The sequence below is a fragment of the Patagioenas fasciata genome, chromosome 2, assembly GCF_037038585.1.
Source record: "Patagioenas fasciata isolate bPatFas1 chromosome 2, bPatFas1.hap1, whole genome shotgun sequence".
In the NCBI taxonomy this organism is placed as follows: domain Eukaryota; kingdom Metazoa; phylum Chordata; class Aves; order Columbiformes; family Columbidae; genus Patagioenas; species Patagioenas fasciata.
In genome coordinates, this window is record NC_092521.1 from 125,311,490 (window position 1) to 125,333,947 (window position 22,458).

The following is a 22,458-nucleotide window of genomic DNA, read 5'->3' on the forward strand; positions in this document are numbered from 1 at the left end:
GCTCATGAATGAAAGCTTGACAAAATAAGTGAAAACTGGAAGACTTTGAACCCTGCTAAAATGTAAGAATTAATAGTTTATATGGGTACAGTTTTAAATCTTGGGTACCATGAAGGATTAGGCACCTTCTATTGTCTTTGTGTTGCAGAGGGATTTTACTGCACACAGTGTAACCGCAGATTAGTGCTGACAGCTTGTCTGATAGCCTACTGACCTAGTTTCTCCTCTGTTTTGAAAGCAACAGAACAATGAACCAAGTAATATTAAAAGAACTGCTAGGATATCTAAAAGAAATCATATGATCAGTCAAGTAATATTCACTGTAATGCTTGCCATCTTTTCTCCCTGCTTACACAGCTTTCAAAGAGATCTCTGAAAAAGCTGCTCTCAAACCCTTCCACGGGGAACATGAATCTGAACTACAACATATGCCAAGTTAAATCCTGTTTAACAGATTTTTGAGTATATAGACATTCTGGGGGTCAAACAAACTTAAAGCACCATAACTGGTAGTTCCAAGAACTCTCTCTACAGCATATTTACTGGGGCTTGTTTGTTCTACCATGAGCCTTCTCAACATCTTTGTTGGTAAGTAAAGTTAGTGATGAAAAATCACAGCTGTAAGGAGAAACTTATTCTAAATCTGTATTTTAAACGACTATTACTGTTCAGAAAAATTACTGGAACCTATTGTGGAGAATATTGATGCTATAATGGCATTTACTGTCACAAAAAATACACACAATGAGTTTGGATATGAAGCACGTATTTTGGAAAAGATGTTGAAGAATACTTCAGAAAGGGAATCATCTTTCATCTATATTTTATAAACTAAAATGCTAAAGCAGATGAAAATTAGTTTTAATGAAATTAGTTTTCTATATGGTGTTCACAGCATGTATACATGAACCCACACTTAGATAACATGCACTATCATTGCAAATTAAGTTACAAGGTCAAATTAAACACACTATTCATTTTAGGGCCTTACTTGTCGTGTTGCAAATCTATCTTATAATATAAGACACCTCCACTTTGCCTTTAATATTAACAGCATCCAAAGTTAATTTTTTTTCTTGTAAGAGTACGAATTTAGGAAACAGCAAGCTTGTTTTGTGACTTGAACACAAGCTCCCTGGTATATGACACAACATCACAACTGTAGAAAACTCTGCTTCAAAGAGCCTGGTATGAGCCACTGCTTTGGCTGGTCTGTAGTAAACCAAGTGCCCCATAAGGGTCTGTTTTTCCCTCTTCCAGACTGCTAAACACTGCCCTTGTAAAGGAAATTCTAGCTTTGTTTTTTGCCACAAAACTTATGCTAATCCAGTCCCTCATACCCAGTTTTCCACTAGACATGATCAGCTGTGTCTTCTTTACCTATGTGTGACTTGTAACCAGTAGGATAGACACAGAAAATTGCAAAATTAGAAAGCTGTTCTTCCTGCATTTGTTGTGCTTCATAAAACTCAGAACTACCTGACAACAGCTAGCACATACATAATGGAAGTTGGTGTGGTTTTGACCAAACACTCCTGAAACTTCAATGCTGTGAAATGAGGATATAAGCAAACCTCATCTATAAAGCTATAGATCTGCAAATATATTTCTTAATATTTTCTGAAATAGAGACACCAAAATAATATGCACCACTGAAATCCCCAGGTGTAACTTTATAGAAGAGCAGCTCTAACAGCCACTTACGTGCTTTTGTTTCATCTCACACCAGTCTTTGGAATAGCTGACTCAAATTTTTCTGAACTTAGAAAAGTCAACTGAACACTGGATCTCAAGACATTGTTTCTATGGTGTTTTCCCTCCACCTGTGGTAGCTTCAGATTAAACATGCAAACAGACACATACACAAAAAAAATTAATCTGAACTTTGACAGAGGTGTTGCAAAATCAGGCCTTTAAAATGCAGAGTTCGATTCAAGGTATTATTTCTTCCTTTCTCTGATCACATGTATTTCATAACTACAGTCAAAATAAGGAATGTGCAAATCCACTTACCCCTTTATTGGCAGCAATGCAGCATTCTGCTATTCTCAGCCAAAGACGAGGGTTTGAGTGATAAACCTGGACTGCCTCAATCAGGCACTCAAAGGCAGCTAAGGGCCTCCCAATATGCAAGAGCTGAATTCCACAATTGTAGAGCAACTCATACCGTTTGTTAGTCAGTAGCGTACACATGGGTCTCCCTGAAAATTTTTTACCTGCAGAAAAGAATTACATGACATTGGATGTGCAGCTCAGGAGAACAGAAGACGTAACTCTAGGAGGCGGAGGGAAGCTGTATGAAACACCCCAAAACTACCAAGGCCCACCTTTCATTGCAGAAATTCATTGGTCTCCCTCTGTAAATAAATTCCTACCACATGAAAGCTGATACCAAAGACTAATTGTATTCTTAGTAAAGGCTGAAATACATTGAATGCTAACCACTTATATTCCTTCTCGTTCAAGCTAAATGTTATATAATAATTGAATTCTAGATTTGTGAGAATACACATCTTTGTCGCTTATAGAAATTACAGAAAAAAATAATTTTGCTGTTAACAAACATCAAAAATTTTCTGTCTTCACATTGGTACCTAATACTGCACTCAGGTACAGAGCCAGGGGAGGAATAGGAGAACAAAATGTGTGATAATAACTAGATTTTAAAGAAAATAAGAAATGAAAAAAAATAACACTTCATCATCAAATCATTTACTTGGAAGAGAAAAAGCCTTAAGAAAAATTATAATGTTTCTTTTTTTTTGCCTTTTGTATACTTACAACAAAAGTATATAGATAAAACTAACCATAAAACTAAACAATAGAGGATTTCTCATACAAGTCTGAGCATTGTTCAGTAAGAAAGTTTGAGAAACTCACTTTTTTCCAAATGCTTATTTAATGGTATTGTCCTCCACTTTTTTTTAAACTTAGGAGATACAGAAAAACATGCACTTCAAGTCCTGAGGATACTGCCTACTATCTGCAGAACTATTAATAATATCTTTAAGGATGCACAACAGGTCACAGAAAATTTGGTCATACCTCCCTGACTGACAGTCAAAGACTACAAATGAGAGAGAAGTAATTGCCCCAGCCCCATGCCACATAAAAGAAAACAGCAAAAAACCAACATATTTCATCATCATCTGTTTCTGTCAACAGCAACTATACTCTGAAATCCACTTACAATCAAAATTCTTACCTTCCTTATCCTGTCCTCTGCAAAGATACAGAACAAGAATTTTGCTGAAAATTACTGAAAGCTTCTATCCTCTGTTTTATTAATTCACCCACCCTCTTCTACCATCTGTTTTCAACTCTTAAAAGCCTTACCTGGATCCGAGCTGCCCGTTCCTAGCTGTGCACACGCATTATCATTTTCTTGCAAGGCTTTTTTAAAGTAAAAAATTCCTAAATTGTGCTTCCCCATTGCAAAGTGGATGCAGCCAAGATTGTTCCAGAACATACACCTTAAGCATTCACCTGAGAGAACAGCAAAAGATCATTTTCATAAACTGAAAAATGTCACTGAGCCCATAAAATGCTCCCACTGGTCTTTCATGGGTCAGCACATTATGGTAGTGTATTAAACGTGTTCTTCAGCAAGATGTTCGTGGATTATACAGTTACATCCCTGCCTTACAAGCATTTTAATAACCTACATTTCTGTAAACCATTCTAGTTCTTTTGGACAGTTGACCTGAAATTACCTATATATAGGCATGCAGATTTCCAGATCTTATGCATCAGATGCTAGGAGAGCCATGTATAAAGCCAATTTAATAGACTGCAAGTTGAAGTAAGTTCACCTGGAGGTTCTCCTAGCATTTAGCATACAAGCACTTCAAGTTTTGTAACAGATGGCTCTTGTGAAAAAGAAAGCTTTCATATTACATCACCTGCCTAAGTTTTATAAAATCAACACATTTGTCAACTAACCATACAAGCAGGAAATGCACTCTCCCCTTCCTAAATATATTGTGTTCAGGTAACACTGTAAGAAGCTCCTTCTAAACAATAAAGGACATAAAATTAAATTGCTGGCTTATCTGCTGGTAATTGAAGCTTTACAAGGTTGCCACTCGATAAGGAAAAACCAAAACAAAACACAACAGCCTAAAAATTCAAACAACAAAGAAACGAACCATTAAGAAATTAACCACACATGATTTTAATCACGACCTAGGAAGACAATTAAGTAAACATTCTACTGTGCAAAAAAGCTAGTGCAAAAGAGTTATATAATAATAAAACATTCCAGAAAAATAAGTTATAAAAAGAGCTTTAAACATAAAAATTGTTGACAAGATAAGTTACAGTAAATTCTAGAAGTGTCAAAATATGCCAGAATAGGCAAATATTATGGCAAATATTTTTAATGTTTTCTATGAAATTTATCTGTAAATACAGAAGTCTACAAAATGTATTCAGTCTTGTGATTTTCAGGGCCAACTCTGTGACTTCTATCATCTAATTGCAATCTATGCAGCAATATCTGCTAGATAAAATATCTTACAGCACAATAAATTAAGACTACTATCACAAAACCAGCACTGAACAAAGTAGTAAAGAAATTCAGCAGTTTTACAGGATTTCAAAAAGTACTTGCACTAACTCCCTATTGTCACAAGACAGAGTTTTCTCTCTGGATTTTTCAATTGATGTTTTAACAGTAAACTAAAATCTCAAATATATTTAACTAATACCATATACAGTGAATGTATATATATACACACAGCATACAGAATTTATGTACTAAAAATATGTATCTAAAAAAGTATACATATTTATGTGCTATTATATCTCTGTGCATCTGTATACATCGACAATTTCTAAATACAAAACCTAAGATGGCATATAGTAAAAGTCAAACCTTTACACTTTACAAAGCATTTGTTTCCCCCACAATATTAATTACAACTGCTATAGTTGCCTCCCCAAGTACAACCTGAAATCTCATTTCTAGATCTAGTACTTTGCTTTGTTTCATGTCTTGATTTAGAGTCCCAAATATAAACCTTACAAATATTACATTTACATCTTCACAAATCCATTTTCTTAGACAACCACTGCATTGTCTAGAAGAGTGTTACATGAAGGAGCACAACAAGTAAGATGAACACACATCCAGTATACAAATCCATGATATTCAGGACCTACTTAAGTAATCATTAATATGCTTAAAATTAATATCAATGAGTAGTCCTATTATTCTATACATTTACATACTTGCAGGATGAAGGTTTTCAATTTTACCTGTTTTCATGAAGCCTGGATGTTCAGCAATGTTTGCACTGTTTAGAAGTTTCACTGCTTTACGATAATTGCCCCTCAAATACTCAAAATTACTTTTAAGAAAGAGAGAAGGAGCTGACTGTGAAGGAGAAAACAACAGTTAATCATCTCTTGTTTCATGATTTCTACTGCTAGTGTTAAATCACTCCACAAACTCCTTGCCCCTGCTGCCATTTTAAAAATATATGGACTTACGCCTTAATGCTCTCGTGAAGTAGCATTTATTTGTTGAGCACATGACGAGCACTCACCTCCTCCAGACTACAAAACTACGCACACTCTTTGTCACTGCTCTAAAACCCAGCATTATTCTAGACAACTCTGTCATGGCCATGGCTAAACACAAGAGAATCTCCTTTTTGTTTAAGAGGATCTTTCTCCAACCTGTCTTCTAGTACACTCCTCCCCACGCTTCCCTCCCTGGGGAGTTCAACAAGTTCCTCCTGGGCTGTGATCTTCCTGGTCTGCCAACAGAGACCGCATGGTCCAGAGGGATTTCTGTCAAACTAGCAGCTGTTGAGACTGGCAACAAAAAGGAAGTGCTCTCCTCCTATTCCCTGCTCCTCAGTTAATGCAGAATTTATCTGGGATGGTGGACGTAACTCTGAGTTGAGAACTCCTATACAAAAAAAGAAACTGCTTTCTAGCAAGAAGTAAGCCTCTGAGAAACTTCAACATGAAGAAAAAAAAAAACAAAAAAAAAAACAAAAAAAAAAAAAAAAAACCCCCACAAAATCAAAACTGCATATCCCAGAATCAACATTTTATGAACTGGTTTAAATAACCAATGAGATCAGAAGCTTGTAATACCCACAACATTTACAGTAAACTAAAACTTGTTTTGTGCTGCTTAAATTATAAAGCAAACAGAACCTGTTTATTGTAGCATTTCACTGTTATTTTGGTATCATTAAAAACAAAGTGCATTTTTCTGAGCAACTGAAAACAATACAAATAACAAAATACTATGTTGGTTACACTTGCAGAAGAGCTAACAAACCTAACTGACTGCATAAAGCATTATTTCAGACATCCATCCTCAATAAGACCTTTCTTTGCAAAGAAAGTTAGCAAATTCAGCTTTACGACTGAAAACAGATCTAGATTAGAAAAACTATAACCTTAAGAATACTTACATTCCCAGCTGTATTCATAACAGACTTGATCTCCCTTTTGCATGCTTTTAGTGACTTCATCTGGATATAGGCTCTCACCTTATACTGTTAAAAAATTAAATTTGTTAAACAAAAAACAATCAATAGTGCAAGATGAACTATATCTAGACATTTATTACAGAACATTTTACATACATCTTTAAAATAAATAGTAAAAAGCTGTTCAAAAAGACTTCCTAAAAAAGAAATTCTATTCAGACTTTCAACAAAAAAATTATGGGTTTCGTATTTACAGAAGGCAGATGCACATATTGTTCAATGCTCAACAGCTACTCTATATTCAAACACAGACACTAGCACCTATAATCACAAACTAATTAATATCTTAATTCCAGACATTTACCTAATAAACTGAAAACACCATCAAGTATGTGTTGATACAGAAGCATTTTGTTTCTTCACATATTTTTCCACAGAACACTACAGTGAAATAAAACCTCAGCTGACTTAGAGTGTTTGAGGTCTAACAGGTATCAAGTCAATGCAGCTAACCGCAGTTTAAAAAATTATAAACTGCAGAGATTTAAATTGTTGTTATAAATCATATGCAGACACTTACCTGATGTATCTTAGATTTAGCAACTTCTATTAGAGCTCCACTTTCAGCTTTTTGATTCGAAGAATCTTTATTTGTATTATTACCTGACTGAATGTCAAACAACAAAAAAGAAAGTGTTAAAGTGTTACTGTCACTTTTTAAATTCAGTTCATAGGTTCTTTCATAAACTATTTTCATCAGTCTCACATGAAAAAAAATGAGTATTTAACAGTAAAAAAAATACACATCCCAAATACTGTAATTTGATCTTAACAATCAAAATCCAAGAACCACCACACCAGCCTATGAACAGCAGAATCCTGTATTAACATTAGTGTTATGCCATGTTGCTCTGCAGTTGTGGTATTTTAAGAGGATATGCACATTCTAGGGTCTCTCTTTAATATTTTTTTGAGTAGAATTACTATATACTTACTGATAAAACTATTCAAATAAAGTGTGACCCTTTTCACTTCCAAGCCACTACTCACTCTACTGATTTTTCCAAGCGACACATACAAAAATTTCAATTGAAAGTACAGCTCATACTTTCAGATACTATGTAAAAGAGATGCTTGATTCCCCATACTATGGTATGCAAGTACAATTCCTCTCTGACACTGACTTCCCTTTCAAACTTAGGATCTCATATGGTCATAATCCAAGACAAACAAAGAAAACTACATATATTTGGCCCTGAAGATAAGCATATTTCCAATGCAAGTCTCTAACTTAAGAAATACTTCTCAGCCTCATGGGAGTAAGAGAAAAGGGTGAAAGAGAGGGAATAAACAGCTGCTGTACAAGATTAACTCAGTTACCAAGATGTATAAGTTGCTGTGTGAAGTTACAAGTGACCTAACAGTTTTATGATTCAAAAGTATTTTAAAAGAGTAATTTTGGATTGAGTTAAAGCATAGTTCTGGTAAAGACTTAGTGGCAGCCATATAAGTCTACGCTTACCTCATTTTTTCCATTCTTGCTGTTATTGTTGCCCTGTGAAATCATTTTTTCCAGAACAGCAAGCAGATGCAAGGCTTTCTCAGCTTGGTAAGTTAGCAGGTACAAGTCTACAAGCAAGAAGCACACAGCCTGGGCAAACTTCTCTTCTGTATAAAGCAAAGAAGGAAAAATTGTTTTACAGCTCTAACACCAACCCTTCCAAACATGACTGAAGAAAAAAAAATGGTTATAAAGTGCATCTTTACAACATTATAAGAAAAATCAATATATCACATAAGGAAAAAATGCAGACATCTACATAATGTAGATAAGTATGTATACTGAAAAAAGGTAATTCATTCAAATGGGATCAGCATAAAAGCACAGACTAAAGGCAGCTTATCAGGTACTTCATGTCTATAGATTTTTGAGAATTGGTCTAGGCAGATCAGCACCCAACATTCAGCATCTAAACAGACAGATGGAATCACATGCATATTCTACAGAACTTGAAAGGATTTCATACAAACACATCTCTGCTTGGCTGGCTTTACAAAGTCCCAAACAGGCATATTGAAAACTGGGAGGAATTGAAGTTCAAACACAGTAGCATTTACTTAATGTATTGACACACGCATACATCTTTCAGCCTTGCGACCCCTAAAATGCAACAAGGATTATGAGGTTATTTCATACAAGTATTGCAATCTCACTTACACAGGGTGCCATAGCTCATAAAAGCTGGAGACTCCATTTTCAGGCATGAGCACATACAATTATGTATGACCTAATGCATGTCTTTAAAAATGTGAGTGTCCTGACAAATAGACACCTACCCATGAAGCTGCATGATGACTCAAAATACTAGATTTTAAATAAGGCTGTACATATTATTTATATAAATACCTTTTTCAACTTGGAAAAATCAATTTCTGCTTCCTTATACTTGTCTGCTAAATGCCTCTGAAGTACCTTCCACCCAAATTCAATTGTTGTCCTTGATATAAGTCAAACACATTTTTCATTCTGAAGCCTATCTCCTCTTTTAGAACCATATTAGCCAATTTATAAATCAGTTGTCTGATAATGAGAAAGACTGAAAGATCTTTCCGTAATTATTGCATGAACAAAACCCTTCATTCTGTCTACATACCAAAAGGCTCTATAAACTGGTACAGCTTCTCCCCAACTGATATAGCCTCAGTGTACTGACGCAGATGATACAAAATAACTGCTTGATTGTAGTACAGCATGCTATTCTCAACATCATCTAAACCATCCATTTCTTCAACAGCAGAGTGAACCTGAAAAAAAAGCCAAACCACTCATTTCATCAAACTTTTGATACCCATGTTTTTTAAAAGTGCCAATTACTAATAAAAAAAAATAAAATAATTCAAAGGTCTAAAGATAGGCCAGTAAGAGTTATAAGCGAATAAACTTTGTGAAATAATAAAAAAGTGAAAATGTTACTTTACTACTCAACTGACAGTTTTCTATTTCGTTGTAATTTTTTTTTTCTGGATGTATGTTGAACAACGAACTGTTTCAAGGTAAGGAACTTTCTATAACAGGTCTTTCTACAGTTACAATCTCTGAAATTCAGCTTCAGGTCAATTTCAACAAAAACTAAAAGCACAGCTATAAAAAGAGCGTCCTAAACGATTAAACACACTCAGAGGTTTAAAATGAATATTACTTTCTTATTCCTTTACTTAATCTAGGGGGCAAGGGGCAAAAGTTTTATTCCTATTTCACTATAAGATCTTGCCACCATTAACAGTACTCAAAATCAAATACCATGTCAATATGTTTGCATTACCTGGTTCTTCAGCTGGTTAAGGGTTTGTCTCAAATTGTCTGTTGTAGTCTGGTTACTTTTACAGAACTCCGCAACAGCAGTATTCAAAGTTATTTTGTAGTCATCTTTGTTTATGTCTTGAAGGGTATTTAGGTGTTGTAAACAAGCATCATAGTTTCCAGCCTAGAAATTGCACAGGTACCAGAAACACCATTAGAAGATACAAAGTTTAAACTAGCAGGCTACTAAGTTTTAATGAAAGTATCCACTGTAAATTTATAGAGCAAAGTAGTATTTTTCTCTATCAAAAGCAAGTGAACTAAATGTCTACAAACATAGATAATAATCTACATAAATAATGAAGTATAAAGTCTAAAAGATGACATCGTATCCAATCTTCAAAAATAATTTTGTAGAGAAAGGACAAATGGAGTAGGCAATTATTATCAACAGATGTTTCCATGAAAAGTGTTATTCTGATTTCTCTTCATTGTATTGTTTTGAGTTTCAAGATTCTTTATTGCCTCAGTTTTCATGATGTTTCACACGTACACTGAGTGGCTGCAGTTGCTTACGTAAGTCCCAGCCCATTGTTTTATGTTAATTCTTCGCTTCATCTGGAGTGACTGTGAGTTACAATCTAGTCTGTGGAAGTCAGCTTAAGATGGGTTTGGAAAAGACGGTGTCACTTTCCTGGTACATGTTCAAATAAATATTTTTCCATGTTTCAGCAGTTGTTTGAAGTATTCAGTCATCTAGGCATGCCGAAACAGAAACCATGGCCCAAGCATGATGCTCCTCTGAAGTGTGATTTAATTAAAAAAATCCCTTTATTTGACCTCAGAAATAGGCAAGGATTTCAGAATGGCTCACCTTTCTGCCTTCAGTTTCAGTCTTTTCTGTGTTTGTGTAGGAGGAATTTACTGGCATGGAGGAATGAAAGAGAACTCCAGACTCTTTCAACTATGTTAAGCCTAAATGATCCTTCACTCTCTACTGTTCAAATTCCTATACAAGAATAATCATCTTCACCACTTCCATATCAGGGTTAATTCCAATCTGGTGACAGATTTGTTTCCATCTCTGTCAGCGCTTCACAAGCAAAAGCTGTGCTCTTGAGTACCATGACCACTTTCCACTTCCTCCTCCTTTTTAAGTGCTGTTCCACGGAACTTCTCCTGGGCTCCTGCCTAACTTCCTCTATTAGGGAAGAATTAGAACAACAACGGGCTCTGCGGTCCTTCTGCTCTTCCTAAGCAAGCTGCCATTCTGCGGCTACTCTCAACAGAACCATCCCAGTTCCTTCAGCCTCCTGTGAAAGCACAGTTACACAGTTTACAGAGAAACACATCAGGACATCAACATGCAGCATTTCTACAACTAAGTATCAACAGCATGGATTGCCTAGAGACTATGTGCATAAACACAGGGACCTGCAACTCAACTGTTGCATGTTCTTTAACTGAGACAGTTCATCTCCCAAGAATTTTCTTCATGTGTCACACACTTGGAGATTCTTTTCAACAGGACTAACTTTCAGATCACAACAAAGCATTAAAGTACAGTTGGACTAAAAATCTTGAACCCTTAAATGCTCAGCTTAATGTTTTTCCTTAGCCAATAGTCCTTTAATCTATTCTATTGACAGGATCTAGAATATGATATATAATTTTATAGTAATTCTATCTTGACTAAAATTGGAAATGCAATATGATAAAGCAGCATGCAAGGCAGCCCACAAAACTATTTTCAGCAACTTAACAGCAAGCAACATTGGCAGACAAGGCACCAGACTAATTCTGCTGACATCTGTCATCACCTCACAATTCCATGACCTTAGAAATTAGAAAGTTCTTAAAGCAAGAAAAAAAAAATCATGATATGAACAAGATTCATTGGACCAGTATAAAACTAAAGACAAAGTCATCAGCGCATCAGAAGTATTTTGGGCATGTTCATCTGTGGGCAAGGTGGAAAAGAGAGAACCTTCTCCTGTGCCTTCAGTTCTCAGGATCAAATGGTGATGAGCAAAAAGTTATTGAAAAAAAAGTGTAATTGAGCAAGAAAGCACTCATGAAAACATCAGTGAACATCAGCTGTGGCCAGTTTAATGACAAACTTCATGCACTTTATGTAACAACATTCCACACAAAATAAAAGTAATGAGTGAAACATACAAGCAGGAATCTCAAAAGACAGTGTTTCAATTCTTGCCTTGATCTATTTAACACATCCAAAACTGAATTATGCAAGGCATTGTGGAGATATAGATATAATAATTAAAAGGAAAAGCAATTATACTACTTGTCACTTGCTACACTAAATAAAATTAGGAGACAATACAAAGAAAGAAGTAAACTGAAAGAGCCGGCACCTGAATTTTAACACACACACACACACACACAAAAAAATCTTCCAAGAAACACAAAACGGGTAGTAAATACATACAGTGTTATGTTTTGAAGAATATGTTTTTAACATAAAGTAACAGTATACAGTACACAACGCTTTTTGTGAAAGAATACAGCAACATGCTAAAACAAAAGAGGTTTGGTTGGTTGCTGTTTTTTAAATACATATTTTTCCTTTAAACCCTTAAAAATAATATTTTTATCTTGAAGCAATACATTCTTCAGAGGGATCATATATTTCCAATGCTGATACAGAATAGCAGTCTGCTTCTTCTAATGAACTCATTATACAGCTTTTAAGGCTACTAAGTTTAGAGAATCAAGATTAAAGGTGCTCTTGTACACTCCATTCAAGTATCCCCTTCAGTCTTCTCTCATCGTAGAAGATAGAAAATGCATATGCTGTCCTTATAACAGAACTAGTACTACTTTTGCTATAATATCCCATTAATACATTTACAACCTTGCTAAGAACACAGAAAAAAACACAATTACACAAGCCCATGTAGCAGCTATGTGGTAAATTAGAAGTCTCAGAGTTCGGCTTTGTCTTACCAGAAAAGCTTGTAATGCGCTGCTCGACAATTCCTTTTCCTGATCAGTAATCCCAGAAGCACCCGCTCCTTCATGTTTCTCAGTACCTTGATCTGTAAAATGGACAGAAGATCAAAACAAAGTTTGCAAATGTGCTGACAGCTATTCAGTTTAATAATTTGTTTCTTCCACTTCTCAACATCCTCCTGCCAGTACAAGTAAACTTCCAGATAACTGCAGCACTGTCTCCCTGGTACACTAAAATATCTCAGATTATCCTTATACTCCTAAGGAATATTTTTCCATAAGATGTACATGCATTAATCCTAGCTAAATTACTGTGCTCAATCAGTAACCAAAGTCCAGCAAGTTAAGTGACAAAGCACGCATTTCAGATTTCTCTCTAAAGCTGCAACCATGCACTAGGATTGCCTTTATTTGCACAAAAATTAGCCATGAAGGCCACACATCATAAAAATACATACCACATTGGGTTAGATTAAACCCTATGCACCCTCTATGCTTCTTCCTAAAGAGCAAGCAAGGGATGCTTTAGAGAACAACATAAAAAACAAAGCAAACACTAGAACCTTCCACCCAGCTCCTTGCTTGGGAATAATAAGTCTCCCTAAGTAAGAGGCTGCAATTGAACCCTCATTGTTAATAACCAATGACAGACTGATAGATATTTTTAAAACTCTATGTACTTTTGTATTCTTCACTGTAGTGATTATACAGCAAGATATGAGCAAATGCTGCCTATCCACTTCTCTTCCAAGGTGAGCAGGCAGAGTTTATTCTGCATCTTCCTCACATGTTTTTTTCCCAGATTCTTCTTCAGTTACACTATATCCTTTTTCCAATCAAGACAACATGCACAGCATGTGGCAATTATGATGGTGGCCCATTTGAGCATTTACAAAGCAAGATAATAAGGTTTTAATTGTCTTCAATTTATATTATGTAGAAGTCCTAAAGTTTTACCTTTCAGTCACTATTGAGCATATTTTTCAGCAAGGAGTCTACTGAACAGTTTTGTTATCACGTAATTAAGAATTCAGTGAAGTTGCATTAAAAACCACAGTACAGATATTCCATTTCAAAGAAGCTGAAACCCCTACTCACCAAACCCTTTCTTGAACTGAACACAAACTGAAAAAAAAACAACCAGCCAAACAAACACAACAAACACACACTATATGACCACCACACCAGTTTATTTCTAGAAGCATTAACGCATGTGCTAGAACATATAAAAATCATTTAATGTTTTTGAAACAAAGACTTTATAAACCAGCAATAGTTTCCACTTTGCAGAAAATGATTTCTTGAACTGCACAGTGGAAGCTTTGCTTTAACCTACCCTTTGCTACCTTAACAGCCTTGGTAGGCTTTGTAAATTCAATGTCTTCATTCTCTTCCCTAGAATTCTCAGATGTAACGCAAACTTTGCTAATTTTCTTTCTACTTTGAACACATGAAAACACTTATCTGTGAGCTCCCCTGCAAAATCAATTCCCCATCATCACCAATATATCTGGATCATCTGCTACTATGAATATTTACCAAATATAAGGCAAACAACACTAAGGGGCAATTAAACCTCAGCAGATTCATCAATTAACATCCACAGCAGGAATAAAGCAGACTTATTAATGTATTCATAGTTTGTACTTGTTGCTGGGAAAATAGCGAGATTCTTTCCATTGCCCCATGCAATAACACATTTCAGCAAGAACTGTAAATACTTGTTTGTGACTTTCATCCTTCATCAAGAGGTCAGTGTATCTGAGAATTCAAAATCTCAACAATCTTACACTCACAAGTTACAAAGTAACCCACAGTGATCTAGACAAAATTCAGGATTCAGCAATTTCATTACTCTGGAGGGCTGGGTCCTCAGGGGGCCACAGAACTGCATACACCTGCTATAGAATCTGGCTGTGCATAAGGCATTGATCAACACCACTTGCACTGCCTTCTCCTTGAAAGGGAAACAAGAGAGAAAAATAAAACACAAAAAAGCTCAGAAATTTTTTGTTGTGCCATGGTTTTCCACAGCTAAAGAGGAAAGGATCAAGAAGCACCCTTCCTCCAAGCTAAACGTAGATTATATCTGAATCCTGCTCTAAATCTTGAAGTTCTGCAGCTGAACAGAAAGCTATCACCCTCCAAGGACCTACAGAACAGCAGTGAATAAGCAAATGTATTTTCTCTCAAACTTATCATAGAATCTAAGGTCATCTAGTTCAACTTCCCTGCCATGAGCAGGGACATCTTCAACTAGATCAGGTTGCTCAGAGCCCCGTCCAGCCTGGCCTTGAATGTCTCCAGGGATGGGGCATCCACCACCTCTCTGGGCAACCTGGGCCAGTGTTTCACCACCCTCATCATCAAAAAATTTCTTCCTTGTGCCTGACCTGAATTTCCCCTCTTTTAATTGAAAACCCTTACCCCTTGTCCTGTCACAACGGGCCCTGCTAAAGTCTGTCCCCATGCTAACAGTTGCATTACCTGATTTACTCGCTCAGCGTGCCTTTCAGACTATGCTAGTAAAAATAACCATAGTGCAGAGACTTGAGACTCTAAAACTTTTGAAGTTGATAATGCTCAGTCTGGTCAAGAGGTTCCTCACATCCCAGTTTACTTCCCAGTATGCCATCAACTACGGAGTGCATTACTGATAGCTGCCATTGCAAGTTCATAAAATAAGCATCTCAAATCAAGGTGGGCTTATGGAAATCTGAATCCCAAAGTAAAATGTCTTCAGTTGAAATGAAAGATAAACTGCAGAGATGGTTATCTAAGTTGTGTAATAAAAGCACCAGTTCTATAGCGGTTTGATATATTTCCCAGGGAAAAATCAGAACAGGTCTACAGATTTCACTATATCTGCTGGTAAGTTAGAAAAACAAAAACAAAAACACGAAACTGGGGACTATTTTAAGCAAAAACAGAGCTGTCCTTTCTCCTGTGAAGTCAGTTTTCTGGCTGTAATCTGATCAACTGTAACTACCATGACTAGGTAAACAAAGCAGGTTTGCAAAACCTGAACTAGAAGCTTATTGAGAGAGTAAAAGCTTATCAAGAGAGAATAAAACTAAGGCCAGCTGATGTAGCTGACAGCATAGGTCCTTCCTACGGAAAACAAAACCAAAAAACCCCAAATCTTTGGCTACTGTCTACCCTTTTTGCCCAAACATACTTGAAACCTGTTAAAGACCTAGAGGTCCTTCTAATCTACTGTGATCCTGGCACACTTGTTTAGACCAGGATCTACTGCTTCAGTTGATCTTTATTATTGAGAGATCTCACAGACAGGAGTCACCTAAAAGATGGCTGGCACAAGATGCTCAAAAGAACCCTCCAATGCCATTTAAATGGGGGGAAAAAAAAAAAAAAAAAAAATACTCTGGCTCTTATGACTGCAAATGGTTTCCAAGTGCTTGCAAACAAAACTATTATTTCCGTATTTCTTGAGGCATTTGAAAATGAAACATGAAGGTGCACTGTCCCCTGGCAAAACACAAAGCATACCAGTTGCTCACTCAGATGTGAGCATGGCACACCAGTCACTACCAACATACTCTTATCCATACAGTAGCTACAATTATCAGGTGAAATACCTGAAACAGCACAGATTCTCTGCTTTACAAATGATAGGACTCAATTTATCTCTGTAAATTGTATGTACACATGGACTTGTTTATTTAACTTTTCATTTCCTCGAACTTTCACAAGTACAGAACAACTCTAAAACTAATACTTTTCAGGTGATGAGAGACAAAAGGGGCAACCTGGAAAAGGACATAAAAATCGACTGCTCAGATTTTGATCCAGAGAAAGCTGCTGCACTGAGTTTGAAGTTAAAGAAGCCAGGAAATTATCTTCTTAGTTAGCAACCCCAGAGCTGAGCAGCAGAAACACTGTCACGGCTTCTTTGCTTTGCACAAGCAGGCAGCTGGTCCTGCTGGAGAAGTTACATCATGGTGGGCAGAAGAACTTTGGGAACACTGGCTCTACAAGAGGAGAACAAGAAAAGGCATGAGACTGAAAAGGGAGATTGCTCTCCTCATCAGCTTGCTGCCACAACATCATATAAGCAATAAGAAGCCACATGTCCCACATACACAAACCCAAAGACATTTGGAGAGGGACTGCAGTCATCATCCTTCTCACACCTGTTCTCCATTCCTCCAAGGACTGCTGTTCCTGAGCTCTTGTTCCCAGGCCCTGCAAATTACATCTTGCATGAACTGTATTGTGGAATACCAGAGTACCTCTGGAATTATTTTTTATTTCCAAACTCTATAGGCAGGGGGATAATCTCTTCCTTTGAAGGTGAGGAATCTATCACACAACTCTTGTGCCAAAAGCATTTTGAATCTTATGAAGACCAGCCAGAGTTTTCAGCCTTTAGAAAATAGTGACAGTTCGTGGCACCAAGACTACATTTTTCTATGAAGCACCACACTACTAGTATAAATATAATAGACTCCTTAAATATTGTACAATAAAAAGTAAACACTTTTCAGCAGAAAGTTATTTGTAACTTACTGCTACAAACAAGTATGGTATGTAGAATAACTTGCCATAGCTCATGTCTTTGATTCATTTGGGTACACACACTTTTCCTTTAAGAAAGTACAACTGAAAGTTCCTTCACCTCTTCCAAGAACAACAAAAATACAAAAAACGTAATGTCTTGTTCTTTTCTCTTGTAGTTCCAGAGAGTGCTTATAAATAAACCTAGGATAGTTTAGTACACATCACTCAGTACAGTACACTATTTCTTCCCACAATCTTTTTCAGCTACTGAGTGAGGAGTTTGACATTTAGCACCCAGAGAAAAAATGCTTGAGGTGATTTTAAATAACCACATAAAACCAACTGAAAAAAAACCAACAGAGGACACAAGTAGATGACTTTGGCTTTCCTCCACATTGGCCTCTTCTCCAACCCCATTGAGGGATTCTTGGGAAGGACCTTTCCTGCTAAGAGGGCTTCCCACATGAAGGGCAGTCTCATGGGAGAGGGACGAGCATTAGCTTATCAATGCTAATAAATTACAGAGCAACTGTACTTGAGATTTATTTCAGTGTTTACCAGAATATTATTAATTTTTTTAATCTCAGTAATTTCTCTGAACAGAGTCTTTCCAGGCCCAAGTTTAGGAAAGTCCCGCTTATCCCCTGAAAGCAAAGTGGCAACTTGGAGGGAATCGGACTGAACCCCGGAGATTCAGTAGCAACCCGAGGCGTTCAAACCTTCGAATGCCTCAGCTTAACAAATTAACCCAGAAGCTCAACTTTTGTAGCGGTTATTGAGCTCTGTGAAACACGCACCCCTGCCAGTACGTGCATAACGACTACCACACCGAGCCCTTTCAGGCCAAGGACACGGAGGGCCCTGTCCCCACAGGGCCCTGCCGGTGACCCGCCAGACACAGGCCCCACCGGCACCTCACACTGGCCGCCGGTGGCCCGAGCGCTGCCGCCGTGGGGGCACTAACTTCCTCGGCGGAAGGAAACAAAGCAGAGCAGGTCAGGTAACCGTCGTTCCTTCCGCCCGGGACGTACCAACACTCACCGCCCCCCACGCCGGAGCATATCCCTCCGCACCAGGCGGCCCAGGCCCGAGGCGGGCACGGCGGACACAGCGGCCCGCGGCAGTTCCCCCCGCACTCACCCGCAGCCTTGTCCGCCGCCATCTCCCCTGCTGCGCGGTGCGGCCGCGCCGTCCGAGCGAGTCGATAGGGCCGAGGCTCCCCGCACCGCGCCGAGCGCACTACCGCCAACCGGCCGCTGCCCCCAGGGACTACTTTGCCGCCGCCACCGCCCTCCGCGCGCGGAGCCCGCCCCGCTCACTGCACCACTCGCTCCTATTCGCCCGCTGCTTCCGGGTTCCTGGCGGCCTCGCGACGTCCGGCCGTTGCCGGGGGACCGCGCAGCTGACGTCATGACGCCGCAGCTCTTCCCCTCGAGAAGGGGTTGGGGAGGGCGCTGCGGCGCATGAGCGACGCGTCCCGCCCCGGGGGTGGGCGGGGCAGGGCCGGCATGTTGGCGGAGGGCGGCCGTGTGAGGCGCAGGTGTGCGGGAGCGGCCGCGGGCTGGTTCTGTGTAGACGCTGCCCTCCGATTCTTCCGCGGCACCGACTTGATTGGCAGGTGTCGGCCGCTGTCTCGAATGTATCTTTTCTGCCCGGGACGTGCTAAGATCCTACCCTGGAGCAGCCAGTGCCGGTAGCGGTGACCCGAGCGCTTCCTTCAGGTGTCACCGGCTGGTGATGAGGAAACCTTCAAAATACTCACTAGTTTTTGCGGATTATCAGCCTGACGATGTCCAGCGTTGTCAAGGTGCTCCTCACCACAGCAATGGCGGCACATGAGGTGTCCACATCATAAGCTCCTTTCTAAGGGGTGTTTGAGCTCTCGAGGGAGCCCAGTTTCACTGTGCAAGTTTGAAATATCCTTGGAATTTAGTGTACTGGGGGGCAAAGTAAGCCTCATTAGACAGCATTTGTTATTGTTTTCATTATCTTTGTCATTAAAGTACCAGACATGGCATAAATGACAGTGGCAGCATCATAAATATTATGTTCATAATGACTTGGATATACTCTGTATAGTATTTAAGTGCTCACCTTTGATAAGATGCATCTTTATAGGCTCAGTGGTCTGCCTGGGGACAGACTTTTTAGCATGGCCTGTTACAACAGGACAAAGGATAAGGGTTTTCAATTAAAAGAGGGGAAATTCAGGTCAGACACAAGGAAGAAATTTTTTTACAGTGATGGTGGTGAAACACTGGCCCAGGTTGCCCAGAGAGGTGGTAGATGCCCCATCCCTGCAGACACTCAAGGCCAGGCTGGACAGGGCTCTGAGCAACCTGTTCTAGTTGAAGATGCCCCTGCTCATTGCAGGGGGTTGGACTAGGTGAGCTTTGAAGGTCCCTTCCAACCCAAACTGTTCTATGATTCTACATATTTTCCTGGGTCTTGGGCATGGAGTCTGCACATGAGTGTGGAGGAGCCACCTTCTCCTCTGAGCCCCCATGGTTATATACAATGGGAGGTGGGATGAGGTCAGGAGAAGAGGCCTCAGGGTGTCCCATCTTGGGTGCCCAAAGGCTCTCTGTGTTTCTGCCCCTTGGAGTCAAGCTCCTGAGGCATAGGGACAGTTACCCTTAATTGCCATTCTGTGAATGTGAGCTCTCCATGTGCCTCCTCTGTGTCACAGAGAGATTCTGGTAAGACACTGCTTCCATAATTTTGTTGTCTGTTAATGTGTGAACACATTCTTGTATTATGTCTCCAGATGTGGTTCTCCAAGACTTTTCCCTGAGCTGCCTGAACTCTGCAGTCAGGCGGCTCAGAGAGGTAAGGTTTGTAAGGAGAGGGGATACTTTGTTTAACAGAGGGATACAGTTGCAAAGAAAGAGACAAGCTTTTAGACACACCAGCTTTGAAGCCTTTAATTCATCACTGCTTTTAATGAACCAGGCCCTGTAAAATGAAATATTCTGAAAACATTATTTCAGGAATTTGAAGAGCAGGATGATTCTTTTCATTTTGTAATTGGAATTCTGAATATTCCAGATTATGTTTAATGACATGTTAATCAGTACTTCTCCAATTCCCCTTCCCTAGACTCTGATCTTCAGACTTTCTTTTAGATAGACATACATGAGTGAATCCTGCATCGTTATTCCTAAGTATCTTATTCCAAGTCTCTGAATTTGTTGTATCTTCTTCTGTAAGAAATAGCTGCTGGCTGGGACCATTAGGCCATACCTGTATTAGAGAATATCTGCCGATAAAGTTGTAATAACAAGTCCTCCTAATGTGTATATACTTACTAATGTATTTATTTATTTATGCTGGCATTTTATTTATTTGTGTATACAAAAAAGTATACGTATGTGTAAAAAAACCACACTGTTTGGTAAGCAATAGAACCTATAAAGGCAAAAGCACTGTACTACTACTGTAACTGCATATTCTCTCTGACTTTGTTAAAACAAAAAAGTCACCAAAAATCCACACAGAGTGACACAGCAAGAATGTCTAATGTGGGCCTGACATGCATGTACATCTCCCTCTCAGGTCTCGTATGGTGTTTATTGCCCCTATCTAAGCAGTAGTCTGCTTGTTCTGGAGCATGCAGTGTCAAGATGGGCACCACAATGAATTTACTCTTCCCTACTGTAGCTTTTCTTCAACAATCTTGTCAAAGTTCATTCAGTTTCAAGTATGGCAGCCCTGGTATCCAGCTTCTCATATCTTTTACCTCATGACATCTAGAGGATGGTCATAAGAGTTTGCTTTATCCACCATGCTCTGATTTTACTGCATGGCTTGCTTACCTGAGGGGTACTTACAACAACCCTTGGTATCCCTTCCAACATTATTTCACCAAGTTTGTGGCTTGAAGTTCCACATGTATATTTTTTTCCATTTCTAAGGGCCATGCAAGGCCGTTTTTGTCAGCTGGCCTTTTTTTTTTTTTTTTTTGCCAGCATAGATGCTTTTAAAAAGGAACTTAATCAGGTCTTTCCCCTCCTTCATATTAATAAGAAAATCTCAATTGCTTATGTGAGCGGAGGGTACTAAAGGGAAGAGACAGTGGCCCTTTATTACAGTTCAAGAATACAGTCAAGCAAACAAAAACGTTGAGATTTTTCCTTCAAAAATATGATAGCATCACTACCTTCCTCTAAGGACAGGGGAGAGGATTTCTTGACTACATGTAGGTATAATTTGCATACTGTTTTGAGATATTGTAGATCTTGCCAAGTGAGCAGATCACAGAAAGAGCCTCTGGTCTCAGTGAGGCAGGTATGCCATCTGCTGTGGAAGATACAGAATAAAATCAAGCGCCACTTGAGAGAATTTTAAAAGTGCGTGAAAAAAACCACTTGTCCTAAAATATTACGACTCCTGGAGTTTTGATTTTTCAGGAAAAAAATGGCCACAATTCAGGCTTTTAGCCCAAAACTCAGTTTGAAAAAACAAACATGGTACAGAGATAGCCAGATTTTTCCTAGGTTTCTTTTACCCATTTCTAGGCTAAATCAGAAGAAGCCAACTGTAATTTGTAATATGCAAGGGGAGGAGGGGGAAGTTTCAAAAGGAATAAAGAATATCTGCTCACAGGGAGAGAGTAGTCCCAGCATCTCATTAATTCTTTTACAGTACCTTCCCTTACTAGACTAGATTAAGTAGAAAGGTTTCCTCTCTGATTTCGGCCTCACAAAGCAAACTTTTCTAGGCTCTATTTGAAGTTCTTGCAGACTCAAAAGCAGCAAGACAGCAATCTCCTACTTGGCCTTGCAGCAGCAGATGTAGATAACCTCTTCACAGATCATACAAGCGAGATCTGGCTAGTAGAGGAGAAAATCAGGCTTTGTGACATTCCCAGTTGCTTCCAGACTATGGAAGAAAGAGAAGAGTATGGCCAGCTCCAAAGGGAACTTGGACAGTTACAATTCTTTTGCCAGACACAACAGTATGGAAATCTTGGCAGTGCTTTGTTTGCCTAGTAAATTCCAAAATACAGATGATTTAATGTAAGAAATACTTTCTCTGCTATTAACAGGGCGTATTAGCTTCTGCCCCTCTAAAGTTTAAAAGCCTTTAACCCCTAGGTGGCACTACACAATAGAGCAAGGTGTGTTTAAGTACTATTCTTCCCCTACAGATGGAGTTCTTATTTAAAATGCAAACCAGTGTAAATTTGAGTATGTTGAATGCAGCTATTAG

At 38.6% G+C, this 22,458-nt stretch overlaps 1 protein-coding gene across 2 annotated transcripts in view; it reads right to left on the reverse strand.

The window, feature by feature from the left end:
* CNOT10 (CCR4-NOT transcription complex subunit 10) overlaps positions 1-18,671 on the reverse strand; it is a 32,861-nt gene extending 14,190 nt beyond the window's left edge. Inside the window, exons 1-10 of one of the 2 annotated variants that reach the window (XM_065832257.2) lie at positions 18,388-18,671; positions 12,721-12,812; positions 9,776-9,937; positions 9,107-9,257; positions 7,975-8,120; positions 7,033-7,119; positions 6,435-6,518; positions 5,260-5,377; positions 3,337-3,486; positions 2,014-2,216 (exon numbers count right to left, since the gene is read on the reverse strand). In XM_065832257.2, the coding sequence (XP_065688329.1) occupies positions 2,014-2,216; positions 3,337-3,486; positions 5,260-5,377; positions 6,435-6,518; positions 7,033-7,119; positions 7,975-8,120; positions 9,107-9,257; positions 9,776-9,937; positions 12,721-12,812; positions 18,388-18,409 (1,215 nt within the window). In that variant the 5' untranslated portion in view covers positions 18,410-18,671. Of the gene's footprint in view, positions 1-2,013; positions 2,217-3,336; positions 3,487-5,259; positions 5,378-6,434; positions 6,519-7,032; positions 7,120-7,974; positions 8,121-9,106; positions 9,258-9,775; positions 9,938-10,627; positions 11,067-12,720; positions 12,813-18,387 lie in introns of those variants that run through there. The other variant, XM_071804920.1, reaches the window with a different exon arrangement.
* Positions 18,672-22,458: the final 3,787 nt, after the last annotated feature.